Below are 24,461 nucleotides of genomic sequence, written 5' to 3' on the forward strand. Positions count from 1 at the left end.
TATGTTAATGTGGGATTAAAGTTCACAGTAAAACACATAGTAATAACATGGTGTGATGACAGGATTGATTAAACTCTAAACCATCATTAAAATCACATTAACTCTGGCTGTCGCCTGATAATACATACATAATATATTACATACAGTACATATTGACCTTGACTGGGGTCATAGAGGCTGTGCAGAAAAACTGTTAATATCACCTCAAGCTGACTGCCATTGACTGCTGAGGGACAAACATAGCATTCAAATTGGAGGATGTAACATATCATATGAAATGGAGGGACAGCAACAAATGTGTAACATATCAGATGAATTGGAGGATGTAACATACCATACGGAGGTGTAACACTAAAAGAACATCCTAAATCATGCAAATATCCTTGAGGCCAGGTTGTTTATTGACATTAAAAACATATGTTTCTGTCTATTTCTAATAATAATCACTGTTGGATGAACCAAGGAGAGCAAGACAGTCCTTGGATGAATTTATATCTCCCCTGTTGGTTTCTTTAAAGATTATTCTATGAGATTAGAGGTCTTTCTGACACTAGACCTGAAATATGATACATTTTATCTTTCCGTCTTATCTTCTGTATCTGACACAGTACGCTACTATTCAGCATTCACTGAGCCAATATAAAATGATGGTTAATGCGGGGAGTGGAGGGCTAGTTCTAATTCATAAGAACATGTTATTAGAAGAGGTCTTATTAGTATGTTATTATTATCCTAAAAACAAGTGCAGATGTAGGATCTTAATTTGAGCCAGTTTGCTACAGAGGAATATAACCCTGCAGCAACAGGAAATGTGAATTATTATTTGGATTATAATTAATGGACATTTTATAGGGGTTGGTACATTTTTCATAAGGGAAAATCAAGTCTGAAATTTCTAAGTGAAAATTACAAACTTCTGAGGCTTTTTTTATACCTCAAACACACTACACGTTTTACATAGGCATACAGAAAATGTATCCTGCAACGGGGTGGTCAAATTAAGATCGTAAATTTACCCAAGCAGCATGTGCACCATGGCCTTACAAAACCCCATACATCGTGGTTAGATAACAGAACCAGTTTGCAGCCAGGCAGAGCGTTTGCACCGCATCTTAAAAGTAGATGGATGGCAGTATGCAGCAAGCATGTATCGACCAATAATGTGTATAAACCATAGATGATATCCAGTGGGCGCTGTATTGAAGCCACCACGCAGGCATTTTGGTACTCCTCCTCCGTAGTAAAAAAAATATTTAGGAAGCTATAGAAATTCATTTATTAATGTCTACATTCGTTTTGCCAAGTATATTATTTTACATACACATTAATGCATGCTTTTAAATTATATTATGTGAACTAAACATAAAAATGTTTAAAAAATAAAACATATAAAAACATATTCCTTAAAGTATTTATTTTTAGAGAGTACTAATGTTACTGTCACACTACAACAAATACATACTTAAATACATTTTTGTCCATTAACATTTTTATTGAAAAACTGTAGAATTCCTTTCATTCCTATTGAGGACTGCGCCTTCTGGGGAGTACCAATATGGCGGCCGGTGGTTTGCAAGCCTCTCTTTGACCATCACACAATTATACATCCAGCTTTTATACACATCACTTGAAACAACCCACTGGGCGGAGATTCGCCGGTTTCTTCTCTCCCCGACTCACTCTGCTGCTGCTCACAGAATATTTTTTATCAAGCCGTCATCACTCAGAATCCAAGGAATGTTACTCTGTTCGATGCGTTGCGACAGAGGTGTTTTTCCGTTATAGGTTATCCTAACTCCAGACCTAACTTCAGTTGCCTAACTGAGGGAGTTTGTCATGGATATTTTTGCGATAAAGGAGAGCTGAACCGACGGCTCTGGAAGGAAACTATTTAATTATTTTTGCTCGGCTCTTTATCAACTCCATAGAACTTTGAAATCCAGCAATCATCTGCCGTTTGGGATAACGTTGAGGAATTGAAACGTAAGAATAAAAAAACATGTTTTTACCTTGCATTACTAGAATAGAATGCCCGATACAATGTCTGTTAGCTTCGAAAATAAGCGCCTATGCATGAGGTGTAATTATTTTTATATTTAGCAACTTCTGATAAGGAAACAAACACTGCAGACTTGTCAGGTCATTACATAAAACAATATCAATATCAATCAATCAAATGTTATTTATAAAGCCATTTTTACATCAGCAGATGTCACAAAGTGCTATACAGAAACCCAGCCTAAAACCCCAAATAGATGTAGAAGCATATGATTGCCTTGGGTTATTATTAGTAAGGCTTAGCACGTCTACATTTTATAGCCCATATGCAGTATTATAATTATTTAGTAAGCTATTATACTTATTACCTATGTAATTAATTACATTTACATATTTTCATAAAATTCATCACCATTTGAAATGAAGGGCACATTGACTTTGTCAAGAGTTGCCACTTGCATTATTAAATATCACTATATAGTGCCTTCAGAAAGTATTCAGACCACTTGACTTTTTCCTCATTTTGTTGTTACAGAGTGCGGTTAAAGTTGATTTAATTGTAAAAAAAAAAAATGTCTACACAAAATACTCTGGAATGTCAAAAGTGGAAGAAAAAATTTAACACAAAAAAAAATAATAATAATGTAACACTAATATTTTACCTGCAAACTGCGGGTATGCTGCTTCTGGCTCATCCTCAGGTGTTTCGGCGCTTCTCACTACACCGTCTGAAGGGTGCGCCGATCGGGTTGATCAGGCCTGATCTGAGCCAGGTTGGCTTAACCACTGCTCCTCCCTCTTCAGCCACAGCCAATGTGATGCCCTCTATGCCTCCTGCCCAGCTGTGCAACAGATCTTCTTCCTCTGTGCTCCCTTTACTCTGAAGATACTTAGTGCCTTTCACAGAGACTGGCATTGGAAGCCTCTTTCCCCAACCTCCACTGGTAAACACTTGTCTGTACATTCGTCCACCAGTGCCTGGTACTTCAACAGCTTCCTCTTGTAGACTTCCTCAATCCTCTCCTCCAATGGAACCGTCAGCTCGAGCATGGTGATGTTCTTTGTGCTCCTCAACCAGATCAGCAGGTCTGGTCTGAGTGATGTGTTGATGATATCCTGGGGGAAGATTAGTTAACTTCCGTGGTCAGCTCGTAACTCCCAGTCCGCAACTTTCATGGGTGCCAGCTGATTTCTCCTCACTGCTTACAGAATGGATGAAGCCTGGTCATTTCTGTTTTGGCCTGGTCTTTTTGGCTGTGTCCTCCAGCTGCGATGTTATTGCTGTCAGGACCTTGTCGTGTCTCCACCTGTACCTTCCATTAGTGCTTTCCTGCAGGATGATAGTATGTGCTCGAGGTTGGCTGGACTTCCACACAATGCGCAGTTTGGGTCTTGTTTTAGATCCTACACAACAAGGTTTGTCGGGCTTGGTAGTACGTCGTACACGCTGCGGAAAATGAGTTTTATTCTGCTGGTCCCTTCGTCCAGATGTCAGCCCATGTTATTTTCCTCTTCCTGGCTCCTTCTCAGCGTGTCCACTTGCCCTGCTCCCTCAGCCCAACTGCTCTGGTTTGCCTTCCCTCCTCCGCCATGTACCTTATCTCTGTCAGCATGAGGTCCCTTCTCTCCTGTGTACTTGCTCTCCCATTTCAAACAGCCAATAGCCAGGCATCCTGAGGTCACTGTTCTGACAATGTCTTTGTGGTGTAGTCTTGCCTCCACCTCTTTCACTGCTGATGTTGCTGACCACTTCCTCCCAGTGCGGACCTCAATCCCAGCTTTCCTTCCTTTCTCGTCCTTGCAGTCCCGTAGCATGAGGACTTGCCTTGCTTTGGTCACCTGGAATTCCGCAGGCAGGCCTCGGAATGGCAGCTGTAGCTTTGTACCCCTGCTGTAAGTGTTTATGTTACTGAAACTCTGGGGCACGGACAGCTTGGACAGAACTCCATGCTGGTAGCACCAGGCTTTGTATTTCCTGGGAGACCACTCTTCTTCACCCTCTGCATCCAATCATTCGCCTGGTCAGTTGTCCTTTTAACACTTTCTGTGTCACAGAGTTGTCAAACCACTTCCATAGGCTCGTGACTGGTTTTTCTGTCAGCGTTGGAATCCACTGCCCTTCCACCTTGAAATGGTGCTGTCGTCCACTTTGGCTTTTTTCCGTACCAGGCTTTGTGATTTGGTTGGTTTAAAGTCATCCTAGCCCACGTGACAAGTTTCTCTAGATCTTCAAGCATCCATCTTCCTTCTCTTGCTGACCGAGTTGTAATGGTCATGTCATCCATGAAGACCCGCGTCGGTGGTTGCCGTACCTTGGACTTCATGGTGGGTCCTCTGCTTGGTCTTTCAGCTGACAACAAGGAAATGGATTGCTGCAGCAAAAGTTATGACGGATATTGTACACACAGTGACAATCCCCACCTCCAACCAATCGGTGGTGTAGTCCCAGACAATGAATCTCATTATGAACTCGTCAAAGTAGTCCTGTAGGAGCCTCTGGATCTTCTATGGCACAGGGTATTTCTGCATTGTTATAGTGACCAATTTGTGTGGTATGGAGCCATATGCATTGGTAAGATGGCACTGTAGTGGATAGCAGCCAACTTACGGGCTCCTGACCAATTCTTTCACTGTATTGTTGGAAAAAGACCCGTAAGTAAACATTGTTAGTCTACACCTGTTGTTTACGAAGCATGTGACACATAAAATTTGATTTAATTTGAAAGATCAAGCTACAGGACAGCTACTTGTAGGTTTCCTTCGTTCTCTTTTGCCTCTGTGATGATCTGTGTTAGTGCTCCTGTGTGTTCTAGGCACACTTATATTCCCAGGATTCCTCCCTTCTGCACTGCTGTATCCAGGTACTTGTTTTTCAGCATGAAGTTGGTCATTCTTCTTCCTACGATGGCAAAGAAAATATTTCCCTCCACATTCAAAAGAGAGAAAATAGTAAAAATAAAGAAAAACCCTTGAATGAGTAGGTGTTCTAAAACTTTTGACCGGTAGTGTATATGAAATCAAGGACATGCGTATCTGGAGCATATCTACTCCTTATATCTAAAAAATGCTGCATTCCCCCAAATCCTGTTCTTGTAGTGGGTCGCAGTGAATTCCTCCTTTGGGATGAAGCATCCCTCTGCTGACTTCCACCCCTCCGGCATTCTTTCCTTCTTCCACACAACCCTCAACAGCTTACAGAGCCTTGTTGTTAGACTTGGGCAGTTCTTATATACTTGGTATGGGATCCCTCCTGGTCCTGGTGCTGACCCTGCCCATACCTTCCTGATGATGTCTTTCACTTCTATCAGCCTAAGTTCCGTCATGTCAAATTCCTCCTGTGGTTCGGGAGGGTTAAGGAGTTTGCTGCATTCCCCGAAATCCTGTTCTTGGAGTGGGTCGCTGTGTGTTTTCCTCAGATGGTCTTCCACATCCTCCTTGGGGCATTGCATTATTCTACTCTTCTTGTCCCCTAGTAGCTTGTTTGTGAACTTGTAGGGGTTACATTTCTGCCCTTTTCCGAGCTCTCTCCCTCGTGTTCCTGCGGTGGTTTCCAGCTTCTTCTGCTTCTGCTTCTTCTGTGGGGTTTTAAAACCATACTTGATGGAGAAAACTAACTTATTCCTCATAACTAAAATAGTCAACAAAACAAAGCAAAACAGACTCCCACTTCCTCCTTCCTTCAAAGTTCCATATCTCCCCACTCAGGCTCTGGGGCCTGAGAGGGTAGTACAGCACATGACAGCCTTTCATGTAATTCATTTGCTGAGAAGTACTTCAATCCCAGAAACCGCTCTGCCGCATCCACGATGTCCATCGTTCTAGACTTTTTCTCCTCTTTGGCAGTGCCGTTGATCACCATAGCCATAAAGAGTACAAAGTCCACCTTCTTAACCTGTAGGATATCTGGGTCCTGCTGATGAGAGGCAACCCCTGCCACCTGCAATGAATGCCTATCCACCACCATGGGCCCTTCAGGACCATTCTCTCCCTCAACCCTTTTGACAGCCACTGCATGTGATATGTTCTGGTTGGCCCTGACTATAGCCACCTACAGTGGCTTGCGAAAGTATTCACCCCCCTTGGCATTTTTCCTATTTTGTTGCCTTACTACCTGGAATTAAAATGGATATTTTGGGAGTTTGTATCGTTTCATTTACACAACATGCCTACCACTTTGAAGATGTAAAATATTTTTTTGGGTGAAACAAACAAGAAATAAGACAAAAAAACAGAACTTGATCGTGCATAACTATTCACACCCCTAAAGTCAATACTTTGTAGAGCCACCTTTTGCAACAATTACAGCTGCAAGTCTCTTGGGGTATGTCTCTATAAGCTTGGCACATCTAGCCACTGGGATTTTTGCCCATTCTTCAAGGCAAAACTGCTCCAGCGCCTTCTAGTTGGATGGGTTCCGCTGGTGTACAGCAATCTTTAAGTCATACCACAGATTCTCAATTGGATTGAGGTCTGGGTTTTGACTAGGCCATTCCAAGACACTTGAGTGTTGCTTTAACAGTATGCTTAGGGTCATTGTCCTGCTGGAAGGTGAACCTCCGTCCCAGTCTCAAATCTCTGGAAGACTGAAACAGGTTTCCCTCAAGATTTTCCCTGTATTTAGCGCCATCCATCATTCCTTCAATTCTGACCAGTTTCCCAGTCCCTGCCAATGAAAAACATCCCCACAGCATGATGCTGCCACCACCATGCTTCACTGTGGGGATGGTGTTCTCGGGGTGATGACAGGTGTTGGGTTTGCGCCAGACATAGCGTTTTCCTTCATGGCCAAAAAGCTAAATTTTAGTCTCAACTGACCAGAGTACCTTCTTCCATATGTTTGGGGAGTCACCAAACGTGTTTGCTTATTTGTTTCTTTAAGCAATGGCTTTTTTCTGGTCACTCTTCCGCAAAGCCCAGCTCTGTGGAGTTTACGGCTTAAAGTGGTCCTATGGACAGATACTCCAATCTCCGCTGTGGAGCTTTGCAGCTCCTTCAGGGTTATCTCTGGTCTCTTTGTTGCCTCTCTGATTAATGCCCTCCTTGCCTGGTCCGTGAGTTTTGGTGGGCGTCCCTCTCTTGGCAGGTTTGTTGTGGTGCCATATTCTTTCCATTTTTTTAATAATGGATTTAATGGTACTCCGTGGGATGTTCAAAGTTTCTGATATTTTTTTATAACCCAACCCTGATCTGTACTTCTCCACAACTTTGTCCCTGACCTGTTTGGAGAGCTCCTTGGTCTTCATGGTGCCGCTTGCTTAGTGGTGCCCCTTGCTTAGTGGTGTTGCAGACTCTGGGGCCTTTCAGAACAGGTGTATATATACTGAGATCATGTGACAGATCATGTGACACTTAGATTGCACACAGGTGGACTTTATTTAACTAATTATGTGACTTCTGAAGGTAATTGGTTGCACCAGATCTTATTTAGGGGCTTCATAGCAAAGGGGGAGAATACAGATGCACGCACCACTTTTCCGTTATTTTATTTTTTTGAATGTTTTGAAACAAGTTATTTTTTTCATTTCAACACCAACAACTATTTTTTGTATGTCCATTACATCTTAGCGGCCAACCACATTTATTCAGACTCCTGAGGTTGAAAAGGCAATGTTGCGCCTTCTTCACCACAATGTCTGTGTGGGTGGACCATTTCAGATTGTCAGTGATGTGTACACTGAGGAACTTGAAGCTTTTCTCCTTCTCCACTGTGGCCCTGTTGATGTGGATGGGGGCATGCTCCCTCTGCTGTCTTCTGAAGTGCATGATCTGCTCCTTCGTTTTGTTGAAGTTAAGGGAGAAGTTATTTTCCTGGCACCACTCTGCCAGGGCCCTCACCTCCTCCCTGTAGGCTGTCTCGTCATTGTTGGTAATCATGCCTACTACTGTTGTGTCGTCTGCAAACTTGATGATTGAGTTGATGGCGTGCGTGGCCACACAGTCATGGGTGAACAGGGAGTACAGGAGGGGGCTGAGCACGCACCCTTGTGGGGCCCCTGTGTTGAGGATCAGCATAGTGGAGATGTTGTTTCCTACCTTCAACACCTGGGGGCGGCCCGTGAAGAAGTCCAGGACCCAGTTGCACAGGGCGTGGTTCTTAATTTATTTACATAGGTTTTCTAGTTCAGACCAGTGCTTTTGGCACCGCTAGGTTGCTACGCAGTAACCGATCAGCAGAGTTCGTTACTTCACGCTCCAGACCGGACACTGTGGGCCTGCATGTATCCAGTGGCAGTACAGTCATAAATTCAACTGTGTCTCTCTCTCTCTCTTACTCTCTCTTCTCTCTCTCTCTCTCTCTCTCGTTCACTTTCTCTCTATCTTTCGCCATCTCCATCTTTCTTTTCTTCTTTTCTTTCTCACCAGGGATCACCACACAGAGAAGAGGTGGGACGAGGAACACTGCTGGTGTTAACCTGGATATTATCCATCAACAACAGAGCTGCTGATGTGGATATAAAAAGCAATCTTCTGAGAAAAAAGAAGAAGAAAGAATTGGGGGATCATCGTTGTGTCTGGTCACTGAGATTCTGAGTAATGGCTTCTAGCCTGACATATGCGGGCGTGGTGTGGGCCCTGCTCTCCTTCCTGTGTGCGGCGGCCTCCTGCGTGGGTTTCTTCATGCCCTACTGGCTCCTAGGGTCCCAGATGGGTAAACCGGTCTCCTTCGGGACCTTCCGGAGGTGCTCGTACCCGGTGCGTGATGAGGCTCGCCAGGCCACGGTGATGCTGGAGCAGTGTGGGCGCTACGCCTCGTTCCAGGGTATCCCTAGTCTGGAATGGAGGATTTGTACGGTGGTAATCGGGGTGGGCTGTGGCCTGCTGCTCCTGGTAGCCCTCACGGCCCTCCTGGGATTCTGTGTGTCTGATCTCATCTCCAGGACCATTGGACGCGTGGCCGGGGGCATTCAGTTTGTCGGGGGTAAGTTAAAGTCATCAAGTCATAGCCTGCTGTTGCTTTTTAAGTGATTTGAAAATTGGATAGTGATGGATGGATGGATGGATGGATGGATGGATGGATGGATGGGTGGATGGATGAATGAGTGGGTGGGTCGGGGGTTGGATGGATGAATGAAAGGGTGGATGAAATCAGGGGTTAAAGTTCTCCATATGGATTTTTTTTTAATTTTAAAATATTTTTTAAAATAAAAACATGTAAAAGGACTGGAATTCATCAAACTAGCAGTTAAATACATGTACTTTTTTACATGAAAGGGGAGGTTAACTTGGCCCCACAGACAATCAATCTGAGATCAACTAAAATTTCAGTCATGGGATTTTATTTTGCTTTAACCCTTGTGAAAGAATGAGTACACTCTTAGAATTAGTGGTGACTCAAGGAACCCTGGAGTTCCTCAAGGAGCCATTGCTAGTTAATGGTTAATGTTTGCACCTTCGGTTAGTTGAGGGGTTCTTGGAGGATCCTTTAATGGTTCAGTGTAGCAATGGGTTCCTGGAGGAACCCTGTAGTGGAGGCTAGGGCTCTTGAGGTGACAGTCAAGAGTCATTCCACGTTACCGTTGAGTTACGGTAAACTCCTCTTTAAAAAATGTTGGGGGGAATAATGATTGTGGTGTTATACAATACACAGCCTACCGCATATTATGCACGGCAGAAAAACATTATAAAACTGATTTAACATGTCTTTGTACATACAGTGCCTTCAGAAAGTATTCATAACCCTTGACTTATTCCACATTTTGTTGTTACAGCCTGAATTCTAAATTGATTAAATATCACACCCATCTACAGAAGATACCCCATAATAACAAAGTGAAAACATGTTTTTATAAATGTTTGCAAATTTATTGGAAATTAAATACAGAAATATCTAATTTACATAAGTATTCACACCCCTGAGTCAATACTTTGTAGAAGCACCTTTGGCAGCGATTACAGCTGTGAGTCCTTCTGGGTAAGTCTCTAAGAGCTTTCCACACCTGGATTCAAGCTCTGTCAAAGTGGTTGTTGATCATTGCTAGAGAACCATTTTCAGTTCTTGCCATAGATTTTCAAGTAGATTTCAATCAAAACTGTAACTCGGCCACTCAGGAACATTCACTGTCTTCTTGGTAAGGAACTCCAGTGTAGATTTGGCCTTGTGTTTTAGGTTATTGTCCTGCTGAAAGGTGAATTCAACTCCCAAGTGGTGGAAAGCAGACTGAACCAGGTTTCCCTCTAGGATTTTGCCTGTGCTTATCTCCATTCCGTTTCTTTTTTATCCTGAAAAACTCCCCAGTCCTTAACGATTACAAGCATACCCATAACATGATGCCGCCACCACTATGCTAGAAAATATGGAGAGTGGTACTCAGTAATGTGTTGTATTGGATTTGCCCCAAACATGACACATTGTATTCAGGACACACATTAGTTGCTTTGCCACATTTTTAGCAGTATTACTTTAGTGCCTTGTTGCAAACAGGATGCATGTTTTGGAATATTTTTTATTCTGTACAGACTTCCTTCTTTTCAATCTGTCAATTAGGTTAGTATTGTGGAGTAACTACAATGTTGTTGATCCAGCCTCAGTTTTCTCCTATCACAGCCATTAAACTCTGTAACTGTTTTAAAGTCACCATTGGCCTCATGGTGGAATCCCTGAGCGGTTTCCTTCCTCTCTGGCAACTGAGTTAGGAAGGACGCCTGTATCTTTGTATTGATACTGCATCCAAAGTGTAATTAATAACTTAACCATGCTCAAAGGGATATTCAATGTCTGCTTTTTATTTTATTTTGACCCATCTACCAATGCGTGGCATTGGAAAACCTCCCTGGTCTTTGTGGTTAATCTGTGTTTGAAATACACTGCTTGACTGAGGGACCTTACAGATCATTGTATGTGTGGGGTACAGAGATGAGGTAGTCATTAAAAACTCACGTTAAACACTACTATTGCACACAGAGTGAGTCCATGCAACTTATTATGTGACTTGTTAAGAATAGCCTATTTGAATTTGTGTTCTGTATATTTTATCATTTCGTTTAGTATACCATCAACACAACAGGCCTTTTTGGGTTGGAGGGTTTGTATTTTGTACTGTAGCTCATCCAATGTAATTGGAGAATCCAATGGGTTCCGGTAGTCATTAATAACTAACTCTAAATTTAGTAAATTATATTAGATGTTTTTGGTTGGATAGGTTTCAAAATGTTTTCTACGGTTTTTGCATTCTTTATCAAACCATTTCTCATTGTTGTTAGTTTTCTTAGGTTTTCTACTTGAATTTAAATATGATATGTTAGCTGATAGGTCAAATATACTGTTCATGCTTCCTACTGCTAAGTTTACACCTTCACTATTACAGTGAAAGATTTTGTCCAGGAAGTTGTCTAGGAGGGATTGGATTTGTTGTTGGCCAATTGTTTTTTGGTAGGCTTCTACACTACCCTCCTTCCATCTACAGCATTTCTTAACAGCATGCAGTTTTTTCGGCTTTGATGCTTCATAAGTATTGCCCTATTCAAGTAGATTGTGATTTTATAGTTGGCTAACTGTGAACGCCCTGAGAGACTCTGGTTTGGGGTCAGTGATAAAGTAGTGTACAGTACTAATGCCAAGAGATGAACTATAGGTGTACCTACCATAGGATTCCCCTCGAAGCCTACCATTGACTATGTACAGACCCAGCGTGTGACAGAGTTGCAGGAGTTGTGACCGTTTCTTGCTGTTGTCATAGTTGTGTCATATTGGGGAGGGAATGCTGTCACTTCCAGGTAGGTTTCTGTCCCCCTGTGTACTGAGAGTGTCAGGTTCTTCTGGCATTTAGGTCACCACAGACTAGTACATGTCCCTGGCCCTGGAAATGGTTGATCTCCCCTCTAGGGTGTAGAAGCTGTTGTCATTAATGTATGGGGATTCCATTGGGGGGATATAGGTGTCACTCTCTCTTTGATCCTGTAAAAAGCCTGCTGAAAAGGTTTTAGGTTTCCCTGCACCATAACTGTTCCAGACTTGTACAGGTTGACACAGGCTATCTCTGTGTCCTCAATGTCCAGTATTCTGGGTTTCCACCCTGGGTTAATACCTTCTGTCTTGACAGAGGGTAACTGTACTTAGATGGCCTCTGCATAGGGGTGTGAGGCCTTTTCATTTGGGGGGGGGAAGCAGGCTTTGGTGCTCTGCTGCCATTATTGTATTCAAGGTAATTGACACCTCTCACTTCACACCTCAGTGAAAGTTGAAGTTGCTGCCCTGGAGACTGTTTATCCTCCTAAATTCTGTTCTCTGGTCTGTTCTAAATTCTATTATATGGTCCATGCACTGGTTCTTACATACCCGTGGCATGCGGTGAGGCCAGATTTACTCACAGATACACTCTGAGCTGCTCTAAAAAGTAGATTATATTCTACACAAATGACAGCCTATTCAATATAGTTTATGTAAATTGTTATGTTAATTTGTACCTTATTGGTAGCCTTCCACATGAAGAAATACTACAGTTTACTATCCACCTCATTTTCAAACGCTTTTAAAACACGGAAGCCAAGCGCGGAAACTATGGATACAACTTCCTCTTGAGCATTATCATAATTCATATGCGCGCAACTAGAAATCCCTACATTAGTATGTTTCTGTTAGCTGATACATCCTGAAAAAATACACCATATTACTGGCCTGCTAATGTGCCTGGAACTTGTAGGCTAAACTGCTGAGAAAAAAAACATAACTGATCCAAATGGTTGCCCAATCAGGCAGGCTATTTGCAGTTATTTCGAAATGAATATGCATTCAAAACGCCAGGTTTTTGAGTGGTTATTCAAATGACATAGGCTATTCACTGCAGTTTACAGCCTAGACTAGAGTTTTGTACTTACTTGAAAACAATAATAACAGTCTTCAGTACATTGTGTTGTTGTAGCCTAGGTAGGATACATTTCTTGGCCCTAAAAAACTGAAACAATAGCGTAGCTTTTCGAGCTGGTACCTGGGGACTGGGAGGGAGCGCACTCAGCGCAGCCTTGGGAGTGCACATAGTGTAGGCTACCTATGATTTAGTTATCTGATCCAAAAAAAAAATATCTCACTGTGTAAATTGACTGGATATATTCACTGCAGTATTAAGCCTAACATTGAGTTTATGAATTATGGGCTAATATGCATACGCTTCTAGGCTATAGGCTACATCTCGAGCCTGTCTTTGTTCTGTTGTGCAATTACGCATCTGGCTCTCTGCTGACCCGGTTATTTCTATTTTTTCTATTTGTAATATTTTATATATATATAAAAAAAAAACATTGTTGGGTAGATCAGCTTTAATATTGCAGATACAGTGAGGGAAAAAAGTATTTGATCCCCTGCTGATGTTGTAAGTTTGCCCACTGACAAAGACATGATCAGTCTATAATTTTAATGGTAGGTTTTATTTGAACAGTGAGAGACAGAATAACAACAACAAAATCCAGAAGAACGCATGTCAAAAATGTTATAAATTGATTTGCATTTTAATGAGGGAAATAAGTATTTGACCCCTCTGCAAAACATGACTTAGTACTTGGTGGCAAAACCCTTGTTGGCAATCACAGAGGTCAGACGTTTCTTGTAGTTGGCCACCAGGTTTGCACACATCTCAGGAGGGATTTTGTCCCACTCCTCTTTGCAGATCTTCTCCAAGTCATTAAGGTTTCGAGGCTGACGTTTGGCAACTCGAACCTTCAGCTCCCTCCACAGATTTTCTATGGGATTAAGGTCTGGAGACTGGCTAGGCCACTCCAGGACCTTCATGTTCTTCTTCTTGAGCCACTCCTTTGTTGCCTTGGCCAGTTGTTTTGGGTCATTGTCATGCTGGAATACCCATCCATGACCCATTTTCAATGCCCTGGCAGAGGGAAGGAGGTTCTCACCCAAGATTTGACGGTACATGGGCCCGTCCATCGTCCCTTTGATGCGGTGAAGTTGTCTTGTCCCCTTAGCAGAAAAACAGCCCCCAGAGCATAATGTTTCCACCTCCATGTTTGACGGTGGGGATGGTGTTCTTGGGGTCATAGGCAGCATTCCTCCTCCTTCAAACACGGCGAGTTGAGTTGATGCCAAAGAGCTCGATTTCGGTCTCATCTGACCACAACACTTTCACCTAGTTCTCCTCTGAATCATTCAGATGTTCATTGGAAAACTTCAGACGGGCATGTATATGTGCTTTCTTGAGCAGGGGGACCTTGCGGGCGCTGCAGGATTTCAGTCCTTCATGGCGTAGTGTGTTACCAATTGTTTTCTTGGTGACTATGGTCCCAGCTGCCTTGAGATCATTGACAAGATCCTCCTGTGTAGTTCTGGGCTGATTCCTCACCGTTCTCATGATCATTGCAACTCCACAAGGTGAGATCTTGCATGGAGCCCCAGGCCGAGGGAGATTGACAGTTATTTTGTGTTTCTTCCATTTGCGAATAATCGCACCAACTGTTGTCACCTTCTCACCAAGCTGCTTGGCAATGGTCTTGTAGCCCATTCCAGCCTTGTGTAGGTCTACAATCTTGTCCCTGACATCCTTGGAGAGCTCTTTGGTCTTGGCCATGGTGGAGAGTTTGGAATCTGATTGATTGATTGCTTCTGTGGACAGGTGTCTTTTATACAGGTAACAAGCTGGGATTAGGAGCACTCCCTTTAAGAGTGTGCTCCTAATCTCAGCTCGTTACTTGTATAAAAGACACATGGGAGCCAGAAATCTTTCTAATTGAGATGGGGTCAAATACTTATTTCCCTCATTAAAATGCAAATCAATTTATAACATTTTTGACATGGGTTTTTCTTGATTTTTTTGTTGTTATTCTGTCTCTCACTGTTCAAATAAACCTACCATTAAAATTATTAAAATTATTATCATTTCTTTGTCAGTGGGCAAACATACAAAATCAGCAGGGGATCAAATACTTTTTTCCCTCACTGTAGATTGTAATTTACATCAATGTAATTGTCTGCATCACTTCCAATCCCACAGATGTTTTTTTTCTTCTCGCATATATACATATACACACACATATATACATATCCTTAAAAAAATATATTTCCCTTACTTTCCAACCCCACCACCCCTTCACTAATTGGAGTAAACTAGTGAACAACCACGCTTAGGCCTCTACTTCCAGCTTATACATACTATATACATTTTATGGACACAGTCAATTTTACAATAATTATATTTTGTTTGTTTTTACTCCTGAACTTCCTCTACCCTCAACCTCTCCGATCATTTTCATGATGTCCATCCGGTTTGCTTCTATATGCCATATCTATCTAACTGTACTCTTTCACAAAAGCTCTCAACCTATAACCTATATACTTATTATGGACACAGAATGCTTTACATTAGTTATCTTGTTGTTGTTATTAGTACCATCCTTCAGCTCCATTCAACACCTCCCATCTATCTCTTAACACCATCCATATTGGATTTCTATTTGCCATATATTTTTCAACTGTACTGTGATGTTTCACAAAAGTTCTGAACCCTTCTATTCTCATTGTTTCGTTGTTTTCTAAATATTGCAATCCTTCAGCCATTCCTGGACCTCTGACCAAAAATAAGCTACAAATGGACAGTACCAAAACAAATGATGTAATGATTCTGTCTCTTCGCAGCAAAATCTGCTGAGCTGGGAAGATTGTGGTCCTCTGTAGCTCAATTGGTAGAGCATGGCGCTTGTAACGCCAGGGTAGTGGGTTCGATCCCCGGGACCACCCATACGTAAAAATTTATGCACACATGACTGTAAGTCGCTTTGGATAAAAGCGTCTGCTAAATGGCATATTATTATTATTATTATTATTATTATTATTGTATCCCCCATATAAATAACATTCTATTGGTAGCAATAATTTTGTATAATAATTTAAATTGAAAAATTCAAACTTTTGAATCCGGCATCGTTTTGAGTATCAGTTCATAAACACTATGCTATGGAATTGGTACGTCAAAAATCTCTTCCCAACTATTTTGCAATCTATATGGGATGGCTGTCAATCCTTTGGTCCTTAAATTAAACTGGTATACTTTTTTTATTTATCACCATTTTCTTTAACCAATTATGTTCTTTAATGCAGGGCCGACAGACAAGTACCTTAATTTTCTCCCTTCCCCTTTTCTCTTCCTTTTTTGCGGTAATGCTGCAATTATTTGGTTGTAAATTTGGGTAGAGCAGACATTTCCATATATTTTTGTTAGCTGCATGTGCGACAATGCTCCACCAGTCCTACCTATGGTATAATTTAGGAAGAATATATATTTCTTAAACATTTATTTCAAAAAATATATTTTTTTAATCAATTAGTATATTTGAGTTTAACCACAATATTTGTTGCATTATTTGCTCTGTAGTTTCTGGAGGATTACATTTTAATTGCAACCAATGACACCTTTGTTTTTAAGCCCTGGATTTCTAATCCCTTGATATTATTGTTGGATCTGATTTTAATAGCTAACATTTTGATGGCCATAATAAATAGATATGCCGATAGTGGACAACCTTGTTTTACTCCTCTTAACAGTTTAAAACTTTCGGAGAAATAGCCATTATTTACTATTTTACACCTAGGGTTACTATGCATGATTTTAATCAATTTCATAAGAGATTCTCCCAATTGAAATGCTCCAGGCATTTATATATAAACTCCAGTCGTACTTTATCAAATGCCTTTTCAAAGTCTGCTATGAATAGCAGGCCTGGATCAGTAATAATGAAATCAGACCTTCTTATTGAGTGTCTGATAATCTACCATTTACATAGGAGTGGTTAAAAGATGCTAATAACGGTCCTCTGAGTATATCCACAAAAAATAATTTGGTGCATTTTCCCCCATATTCCATCCGGTTATTCCTCTTAAATCTTGTGGAGTTCCAGGAAAACGCAAACTACAAAAGTTATTTAGACTTATTTTCTTTAGTCTACTAATAGCCTATTGGACGAGAGATGCATGCTTGCTCTTGCTTGCTGAACGTAAAATAGGCTACAGCATTAAGAACGGGCGGGGAATATGAAAGAAGAAGCCCATATTTTCCTATAATTCAATCTTAACACTGGGCTACTTCCTGACAAAATACATCATATGAGTGGCCTGCTAATGTACCTTTCTGGACCTTTTAAACTGTCGAGAATAGACCCAAACTGTTCCAAATGGTTGGATAATCAGGCCTAGGCTGTAGGCCTATGTAGTTATTTCGGCATTAAAAAAACAGGACATTTGAGCGGTTATTCAAATTAGCCTATATCACTGCATTATACAGCCTATGGACAATAATTGTGTACTCACTTGATAACAATAATGCATTCGTTATTGTACTGCTCTGTTATAGCCCAGGTAAAAAAATGTAGGCCTAGGCGTAATCAATAGTGGAGCTTTGAATGCCCGGGGACCACAGAGTGCAGCCTGGAGGAACACACTACAGATCAGCCATTTCATCATCTGGTCACTTTTTTTCTTGCATTTTGACTGGTAAATATTGATATTTAGCCCATATCCCTAATATCCAGCACATATTTAACTTCTTACTTTGGCTACACATCACAAGCCTCTCTCTTCCAGATGTTCCCTTGCGCAACTGGCTATAGCAGGGGTAGGCAACCCTGGTCCTGGAGTGCCGCAGGCTCTTCATGTTTTTGATTGAACCGACCTGGAAGACCAGGTGTGTTGAATTTAGGCAATCATTGAACTGATCAATTAGTTCAGTTGGTCAGGTGTGGTGCCTAGTTGGAACAAAATCCTGCAATACCTGCGGCACTCTAGCAACAGTGTTGCCTACCGCTACTGCTGGGCAATAGACTACGCAAGCCTCTCCACAATAGGCCATACCCTCTTTTTGTGAAATCTCAGCAATAGCTATAGGACATTTATTTGTCTACTTTTTTTATACAAGGCCTAATAGCCTGTTCGGGGAAAGAAGCAGTCTTGGTCTTGCTAATTGGTGTGATCACTTTTGGCCGGTTATGATAAAACTGTTGCACTGGTGCATTGTAAATAGTTGCACAGCACAGACAGAGAGATGAGCACAGAGGAAAAAGAAGATCCAAAGGAATTGAGAACCATTAGAAAAATGGAAATCGCTTGCAAACCACTTGAGCAACGAGGTAATGACATGCTGTAATAGATGCGCAGGCTAAACAGTGTTTGTTGTTGAATTGCTACATTTAAATACAAGTTACTATATTATTTTTAATTAGGCCTACATGTAGCCTACATTTAAGTATTATTTGCAGTTGTCACTATGACAATGAACGCACCCTGAAAGCACTGAATGGTCTGAAGATGTTGACTATCTGTGCGTTAGAGACCTCATGAATGGTCTTGTGTTACCACCTTATTAATAGGCAGCCTGCAATAGGATGCATTGATCAGTTGGTTGACACTGTAGAACGATAAACAATAAACTGTCCTCTAGTGTGGATGTTCATCAACCTTTTATAGTTATGTAGCCTATAGTTATCATTATAGTTATCGTTATAGTTATTGGCATGGTGGATGGCCCTTAACTCTGACACAACACACCTAACGTTATTATCAAAAGATAACTAGCCTACTAGTAGGTCTAGCTAATGTTAGTGAACTTTAATGAAATAAATATCAAATTACAGTTATACTTGTTTACTGGACTTTTATACTCTATAAATGGACTCCTTCAAATAATTGACTCTGGCATGTTTGCCACCGTTGCGCTGCATTAGGGAAGTAAAGCGGAAGTCGAATCCATCACTTCCGTTGTTTGGCTGTGCCCATAGCACTGTTCGAAAATGAGGTGGATAGAATACTACAGTACTTACTATAGAATTACATTGTAAACTGTAGAATACTATACTAAATACTACAGTATGGGGCGGCGCACAATTGGCCCAGCGTCGTCCAGGGTAGGGGAGGGAATGGCCGGCAGGGATGTAGCTCAGTTGGTAGAGCATGGCGTTTGCAACGGCAGGGTTGTGGGTTCGATTCCCACAGAGCAGACGCTCTGGATAAGAGCGTCTGCTAAATGACTAAAATGTAAATGTAAAATGTATTATCTGCTAAAAATAATACTGTAGTAAATACTACAGTAATGTCCGCAAAAACAATACAGTCCGCATATACCCTGCCCATTCCCTCCCCCATATCGCAGTTTGTGCCATGCATAGGTGAGAAACCTACATTCCAAGTATAGACCATATATGTTCGCTACAGGTTATAGTTCAGAGCTCCTGCTCTTTTCTATCTGTTCAGACCCCAATCCAACCTACCTACCTACAGGTTATGGAAAATTCGCTCTTTTAGTATTTCTCCGTAGGTTTCTTGAAGAAGAAAGCCTCAACTTCTATGTCGAAGATAATAAAGCAAAAACACTATAGTAAATACTACAGTAATGTCCCCAAAAACACTACAGTAAATACTACAGTGTACTACAATAATGCCACTTTAATGTTTACATATCTTGCATTACCCGTCTCATATGTATATACTGTATTCTATACTATCTATTGCATCTTAGCCTATGCCGCTCTGATAATGATAATGACATTGCTCATCCATATACTTATATATTCTTATTCCATTCCTTTACTTAGATTGTGTGTATTAGGTTTTTGTTGTAGAACTGTTAGATATTACTTGCTAGATATTGCTGCACTGTCGGAACTAGTAGCACAAGCATTTCGCTACACTCGCAATAACATCTGCTAACCATGTGTATGTGACCAATACATTTGATTTGATTTGAATTACTATAGTATATACTGCAGTTTTCTTTTACTACAGTATTTATATTATAGTTAACTGTAAATGCTACAGTATACTACAGTAAATACTACAGTATTCAATGTAGTGTTTTTAGGGACTTTAGTCAGTCTGACTTTTTGGTAACACTTTCCTTGACACCCAGCGTCATAACACGTTATGACACAGTCATAACCATGTCATAATATGTCATAACAGCTGACAGAACTTGTCACAATATGATCATAACATTGTCATGACCCATATACTTACACTTCTTGTGACATATATTGTGTTATTTTATGGCTGGTTATGACACCTACATAAGAGTGTCAAAATACACATTTATTCAAACGTGTTTTTTCCCTGCCAAGAAGTTTCCTTTCTTTTGAAAGTTTGTTTCTTAAGTCCTTTGTTGTTGTTGTAATGAATTCTGTATACCAGAGGTGGGACAAAGTCATTGTTATGCAAGTCACAAGTAAGTCTCAAGTCTTTGCCCTCGAGTCCCGAGTCAAGTCGAGTCAAAGATGAGGCAAGTCCCAAGTCGAGTCAAAAGTCAAAGCCATCAAGTCTCAAGTCGAGTCCAAAGTCCTACCATTTTAGTTTCGAGTCATTTCAAGTCCTCTTACCACAGAAATAAAATGTATACAAATCATGTATGTCTGTAAGATTTGTATTTATTTAAACCTTTTTATACAATAACATTAATCAAATACAGCAAAAAACATAACATTTAATTTTCACAAAAAAATGCTTGTATTTGAACAGCATATTGCACTAGAACAATGCAGAGAGAGAGAGAGAGAGAGAGAGAGAGAGAGAGAGAGAGAGAGAGAGAGAGAGAGAGAGAGAGAGAGAAAGGTTTACGGGGAAGGACAAACACCAAAGCTCTGGAAGTAAAAACAGTGTGGGAACCTGCACTGCAAATGAACAGATCTTACTCCATGTGAAACTCCTACCACAGGAGAGAGAGAGCTGTGTGGACAGGTGATGAGCAGAGAGTGAGTGTGTGTGCGCGCATGCGTGCTGTGGACAGGTGGAGGGAGGCCCCTATACTGCATTGCATTTGCAAAAGATCAAATTGGCCAAAAGTCTGTCAGTCATTTGTGCACGATGGGGACGCAGAATGATGCCACCATGGCTGAAAACTCGCTCCACTGGAGCACTAGAAGCAGGCACTGCCAAGACTCGGATGGCTACTTGAAAGAGTGAAGGAAGAGTCTTACTGTTCAGTGCCCAGAACAAAAGGGCATTCTGTCCTTCTGCCATGTCAATGTAGTGACTTAGCTGTACTGCTGGTGGGGTCCCAACATCCCTTTTCTGCCTCTTATGGTATGCAGCAAACAGCCCTTCTCCTTCCATGTCCTCTAGTTCTTCTTCAGCAGGCACCGGCACAGGCTGCTCTGTCTCAGCAGCATCTTGCAGGATCAATTCTAAAAATAAAAATAAAAACGTGTCACAACAGCAGAAACAAAAGAGCCCTTATTTCTGATGTTGATGATACTGTTCAAGACTGAAATTTTTTATTATTGTTAAAGTCAGATTAATATCACATTAGATCCTATATCAGATTAAGATCAAATTATTGTACGTTGCATTTAAATTGCATTGCAAGTCAATAATATTTACCTTTAACTTCGTTGTGCCACCTCTGCCTTGATGTCACGGTTGACCAGCACATGGGGCTCAATCCACAGCAGACAAAAGGCTGGATCCAAGGCAGCTGCTTTCAGGTAGACTGTGTCTGAAAAGGGGGCAGTGATCCCTTCTTGAGACTGGGCCATTTTTACATTAATGAAGATCCCAAGAAATCTTTTTTTCAGGGATGCCTGCAGACCTCTGACCAGGCCACTCAGGAAACGAACTTGAGGCTTCAGCTTCTCAAGATGGTGATTGAGGGACAAGATGGATGGAACAACTGCACTGATTGTAATGACTTTCTCCCCGTGTCAAATCAGTTGCTTCTCCGAACGGTTTTAAGATGTCCACCAACTCCTTCAGCAGATTCCACTCTCGTGGTGTGAATGACAGTTCTTTATGCCCGGCCTTCTCAAGAACTGCGCAGAGCTTTTGCTGATCACAATGAAGGACTGCTTTTACCTGCCGCAGTGTGGAATTCCACCTCGTGCTCACTGCAGCAGGGATGCCTCTGTGCTCCCCAAATTCACCATCGAAGATGTCTTTAAACGTTGTGCTTGTGTGGAGCAGGGAGCTAAGTTTTGATAACTTGGAGAGAGAAGGACATGCCGCTTTTGTTTCTTTCAAACCGTCTCCCACAACCAGCTGCAATGTGTGTGCAAAACACTGCAGGCGCTGTTTCTTTGCCATAGCAGCATCGACGGTTTGCTGGTCTTCTTGGGTTAAGTCATGCCATAGCTCAGGATCATCAAGATTATCTCCAGCATCTTCATCTTCCTCCTGTTCGCTGGGGAAGCAGACTGTAAATGCCTTGCGCATGTTAGCAGCATTGTCACTAATTATATAGTCCAATTTAGCTTTGATGTTGTATTCATCACATATTGCCTCAAATTGGTCACAGATTCGCTCTGCTGTGTGAGAGCCTTTGAAGCGGTTGCAGGCCAAGAGATTAGTCTTTAGCTGTACCCTCTCTGCATCTCGCTCCATCCAGTGCACAGTGACACCAAGGAATCCCCTCATCTTTCGATCAGACCAAATGTCCACAGTGACTGAAACATGGTCAGTGTTGCTCAATTGAGTTTTTAACTTTGACCGTCTCTCCTCAGCAAGGCTCTCTGTTTTTGTGGTCAGCGTTCGGCGACATACTGGGGTATACTTGCTGTCCAGCACAGCCAGAAAGTGACGAAAGCTCTTATTTTCCACAATAGACAGAGGGAAATTGCAATCAATAATCAAGTCAGACAGTATCGCATTGGAGATGGCCTTCTGCTGTGGGTGGGTCAGGCTGTAACGCCCTACACGAGTGTCAAGGAATTGTGAGATTGAAGGCTGTTGTGGTTCATCTACGATGATTTTGTTCATCTGGTATTCTTCATACCTGTAACAGAGAAGAATATGAAACAGATGTCAGAAAATCCTTTACAGCCACACATGTTGTATTTGAAACTACTCTTTACTCATATCAATGTTGTTGTGTTAATATTCATTGCCTATTGTACACTACGGTTTACGATAATACATTTCAGTTTCAGTGTATGCAATATTAAGAATATTTTCACTGCTTCAAAATTCATAAGAAAGCCCTTTCCCTCAAGAAACTGAAGTCATATGCTTTATAGCAGTGGTTTTCAAAGTGGGGACGGGGACCCTTGGGTGCCGCGAGGGGGTTCTAGGGGGGCCATGGCAAGTTGGCATGAAAAGTATAGAAAAACAAAATAATTGAATAAATTAAATAACTAAAGTAAACCAAATTAAACCAAAAATAAGCTAAACAATATTCCCATTAGTTAAGAACTGCACTATAATAATCTATTGCATCTCTGAACATTACTACTATAATCGTTATTATTTTATTATATACTGTATATATCCCAGTGGTGCGCTGCCTCACAGACCTACTGTAGACTACGGTAGCACTCTGTCCATGCGCTGTCTGCTGTTTGGGCATGATATGAAAAGGGAAGGCTAATGGTGGATCTACTGTGACTGTGTTATCATTTTCCTCTTTACAATGTATACGTCTTACTATGTTTCCTGTTGTACTTGGATGGGTTTAGGGATGCACCAACTACATCCGAGTTGTGAAAGGGGGTGCATTCATTGTTTAATTGTGATATTTTGTCTTCAGCGACAGTTCTGCTTAGTTGTGATTAACCAAAATTACATAAACGACCTCAATGAGGCAGCACACCAGCAACTCTGAAACTGAATTCTAAAACGGCTTAACGTGAAAAACGCTTAACGTTGCTTAATGCTTAATATACTAAGACAGTAATATTATAAGACCAAACTCTGCAAATATCATATTAATAAAGCATACTATGTACAAAACATCAGATGAGCCCAGAATATGAACGCAAACACGTTTAATAACACGTTGCGTTTTCCTCCCATAGAAAACCATTATAAGAAAGGCTTAACGTGTCTTATGTACTAAGACAGTGTTATTAAAAGACCAAACTAAGTAAATATCATATCAATAAAGTATACTATGTACAAAACATCAGATGAGCCCAGAATACATAGTAGCCTACATAAGACATGTTAAGCCTTTTCTTATAATGGTTTTCTATGGGAGGAAAACACTTAACGTGTTGTTAAACGTGTTTGCGTTCATATTCTGGCCTCATCTGATGTTTTGTACATTTAGTATACTTTATTAATATGATATTTATAGTTTGGTCTTTTAATATTACTGTCTCAGTATATTAAGACACGTTAAGCCTTTTCTTATAATAGTTTTCTATGGGAGGAAAACGCAACGTGTTATTAAACGTGTTTGCGTTCATATTCTGGGCTCATCTGATGTTTTGTACATAGTATACTTTATTAATATGATATTTACAGAGTTTGGTCTTTTAATAACACTGTCTTAGTACATTAAAGAACGTTAAGCGTTTTTTCACGAAAGCGTTTTAGAATGTCCATATAATAGCAGTTCAAAAATCCATATTTTTGTAAGCATGAACCAGCAAGGGAGACGTGCGTTTGTCTCGTTGATACAGTAAATATGCAGCAGCTAGCTAGTAAGTTACGGTACATCCGATAAGGTGCGTAGCATTCGTTCAAAACTTACCTTTCTTTGTGCAACTTCAGGTGTCGAACAAAGTTGGACGTTGTGGCAGCTCCGTCTGTAATCTTCGATCCGCATGTTTTGCAG

At 41.1% G+C, this 24,461-nt stretch overlaps 1 protein-coding gene across 1 annotated transcript in view; it reads left to right on the forward strand.

Annotated features, from left to right (window-relative positions):
- The first annotated feature begins 1,664 nt into the window (after positions 1 to 1,664).
- Positions 1,665 to 24,461, forward strand: part of LOC121574116 (LHFPL tetraspan subfamily member 6 protein) — a 69,587-nt gene continuing 46,790 nt past the window's right edge. Inside the window, exons 1-2 of the mRNA XM_041886721.2 lie at positions 1,665 to 1,983; positions 8,362 to 8,917. Of these exons, the coding sequence (XP_041742655.1) occupies positions 8,533 to 8,917 (385 nt within the window). The 5' untranslated portion in view covers positions 1,665 to 1,983; positions 8,362 to 8,532. The remainder of the gene's footprint in view (positions 1,984 to 8,361; positions 8,918 to 24,461) is intronic.

Source organism: Coregonus clupeaformis, chromosome 9 (genome assembly GCF_020615455.1).
Source record: "Coregonus clupeaformis isolate EN_2021a chromosome 9, ASM2061545v1, whole genome shotgun sequence".
Lineage (NCBI taxonomy): Eukaryota > Metazoa > Chordata > Actinopteri > Salmoniformes > Salmonidae > Coregonus > Coregonus clupeaformis.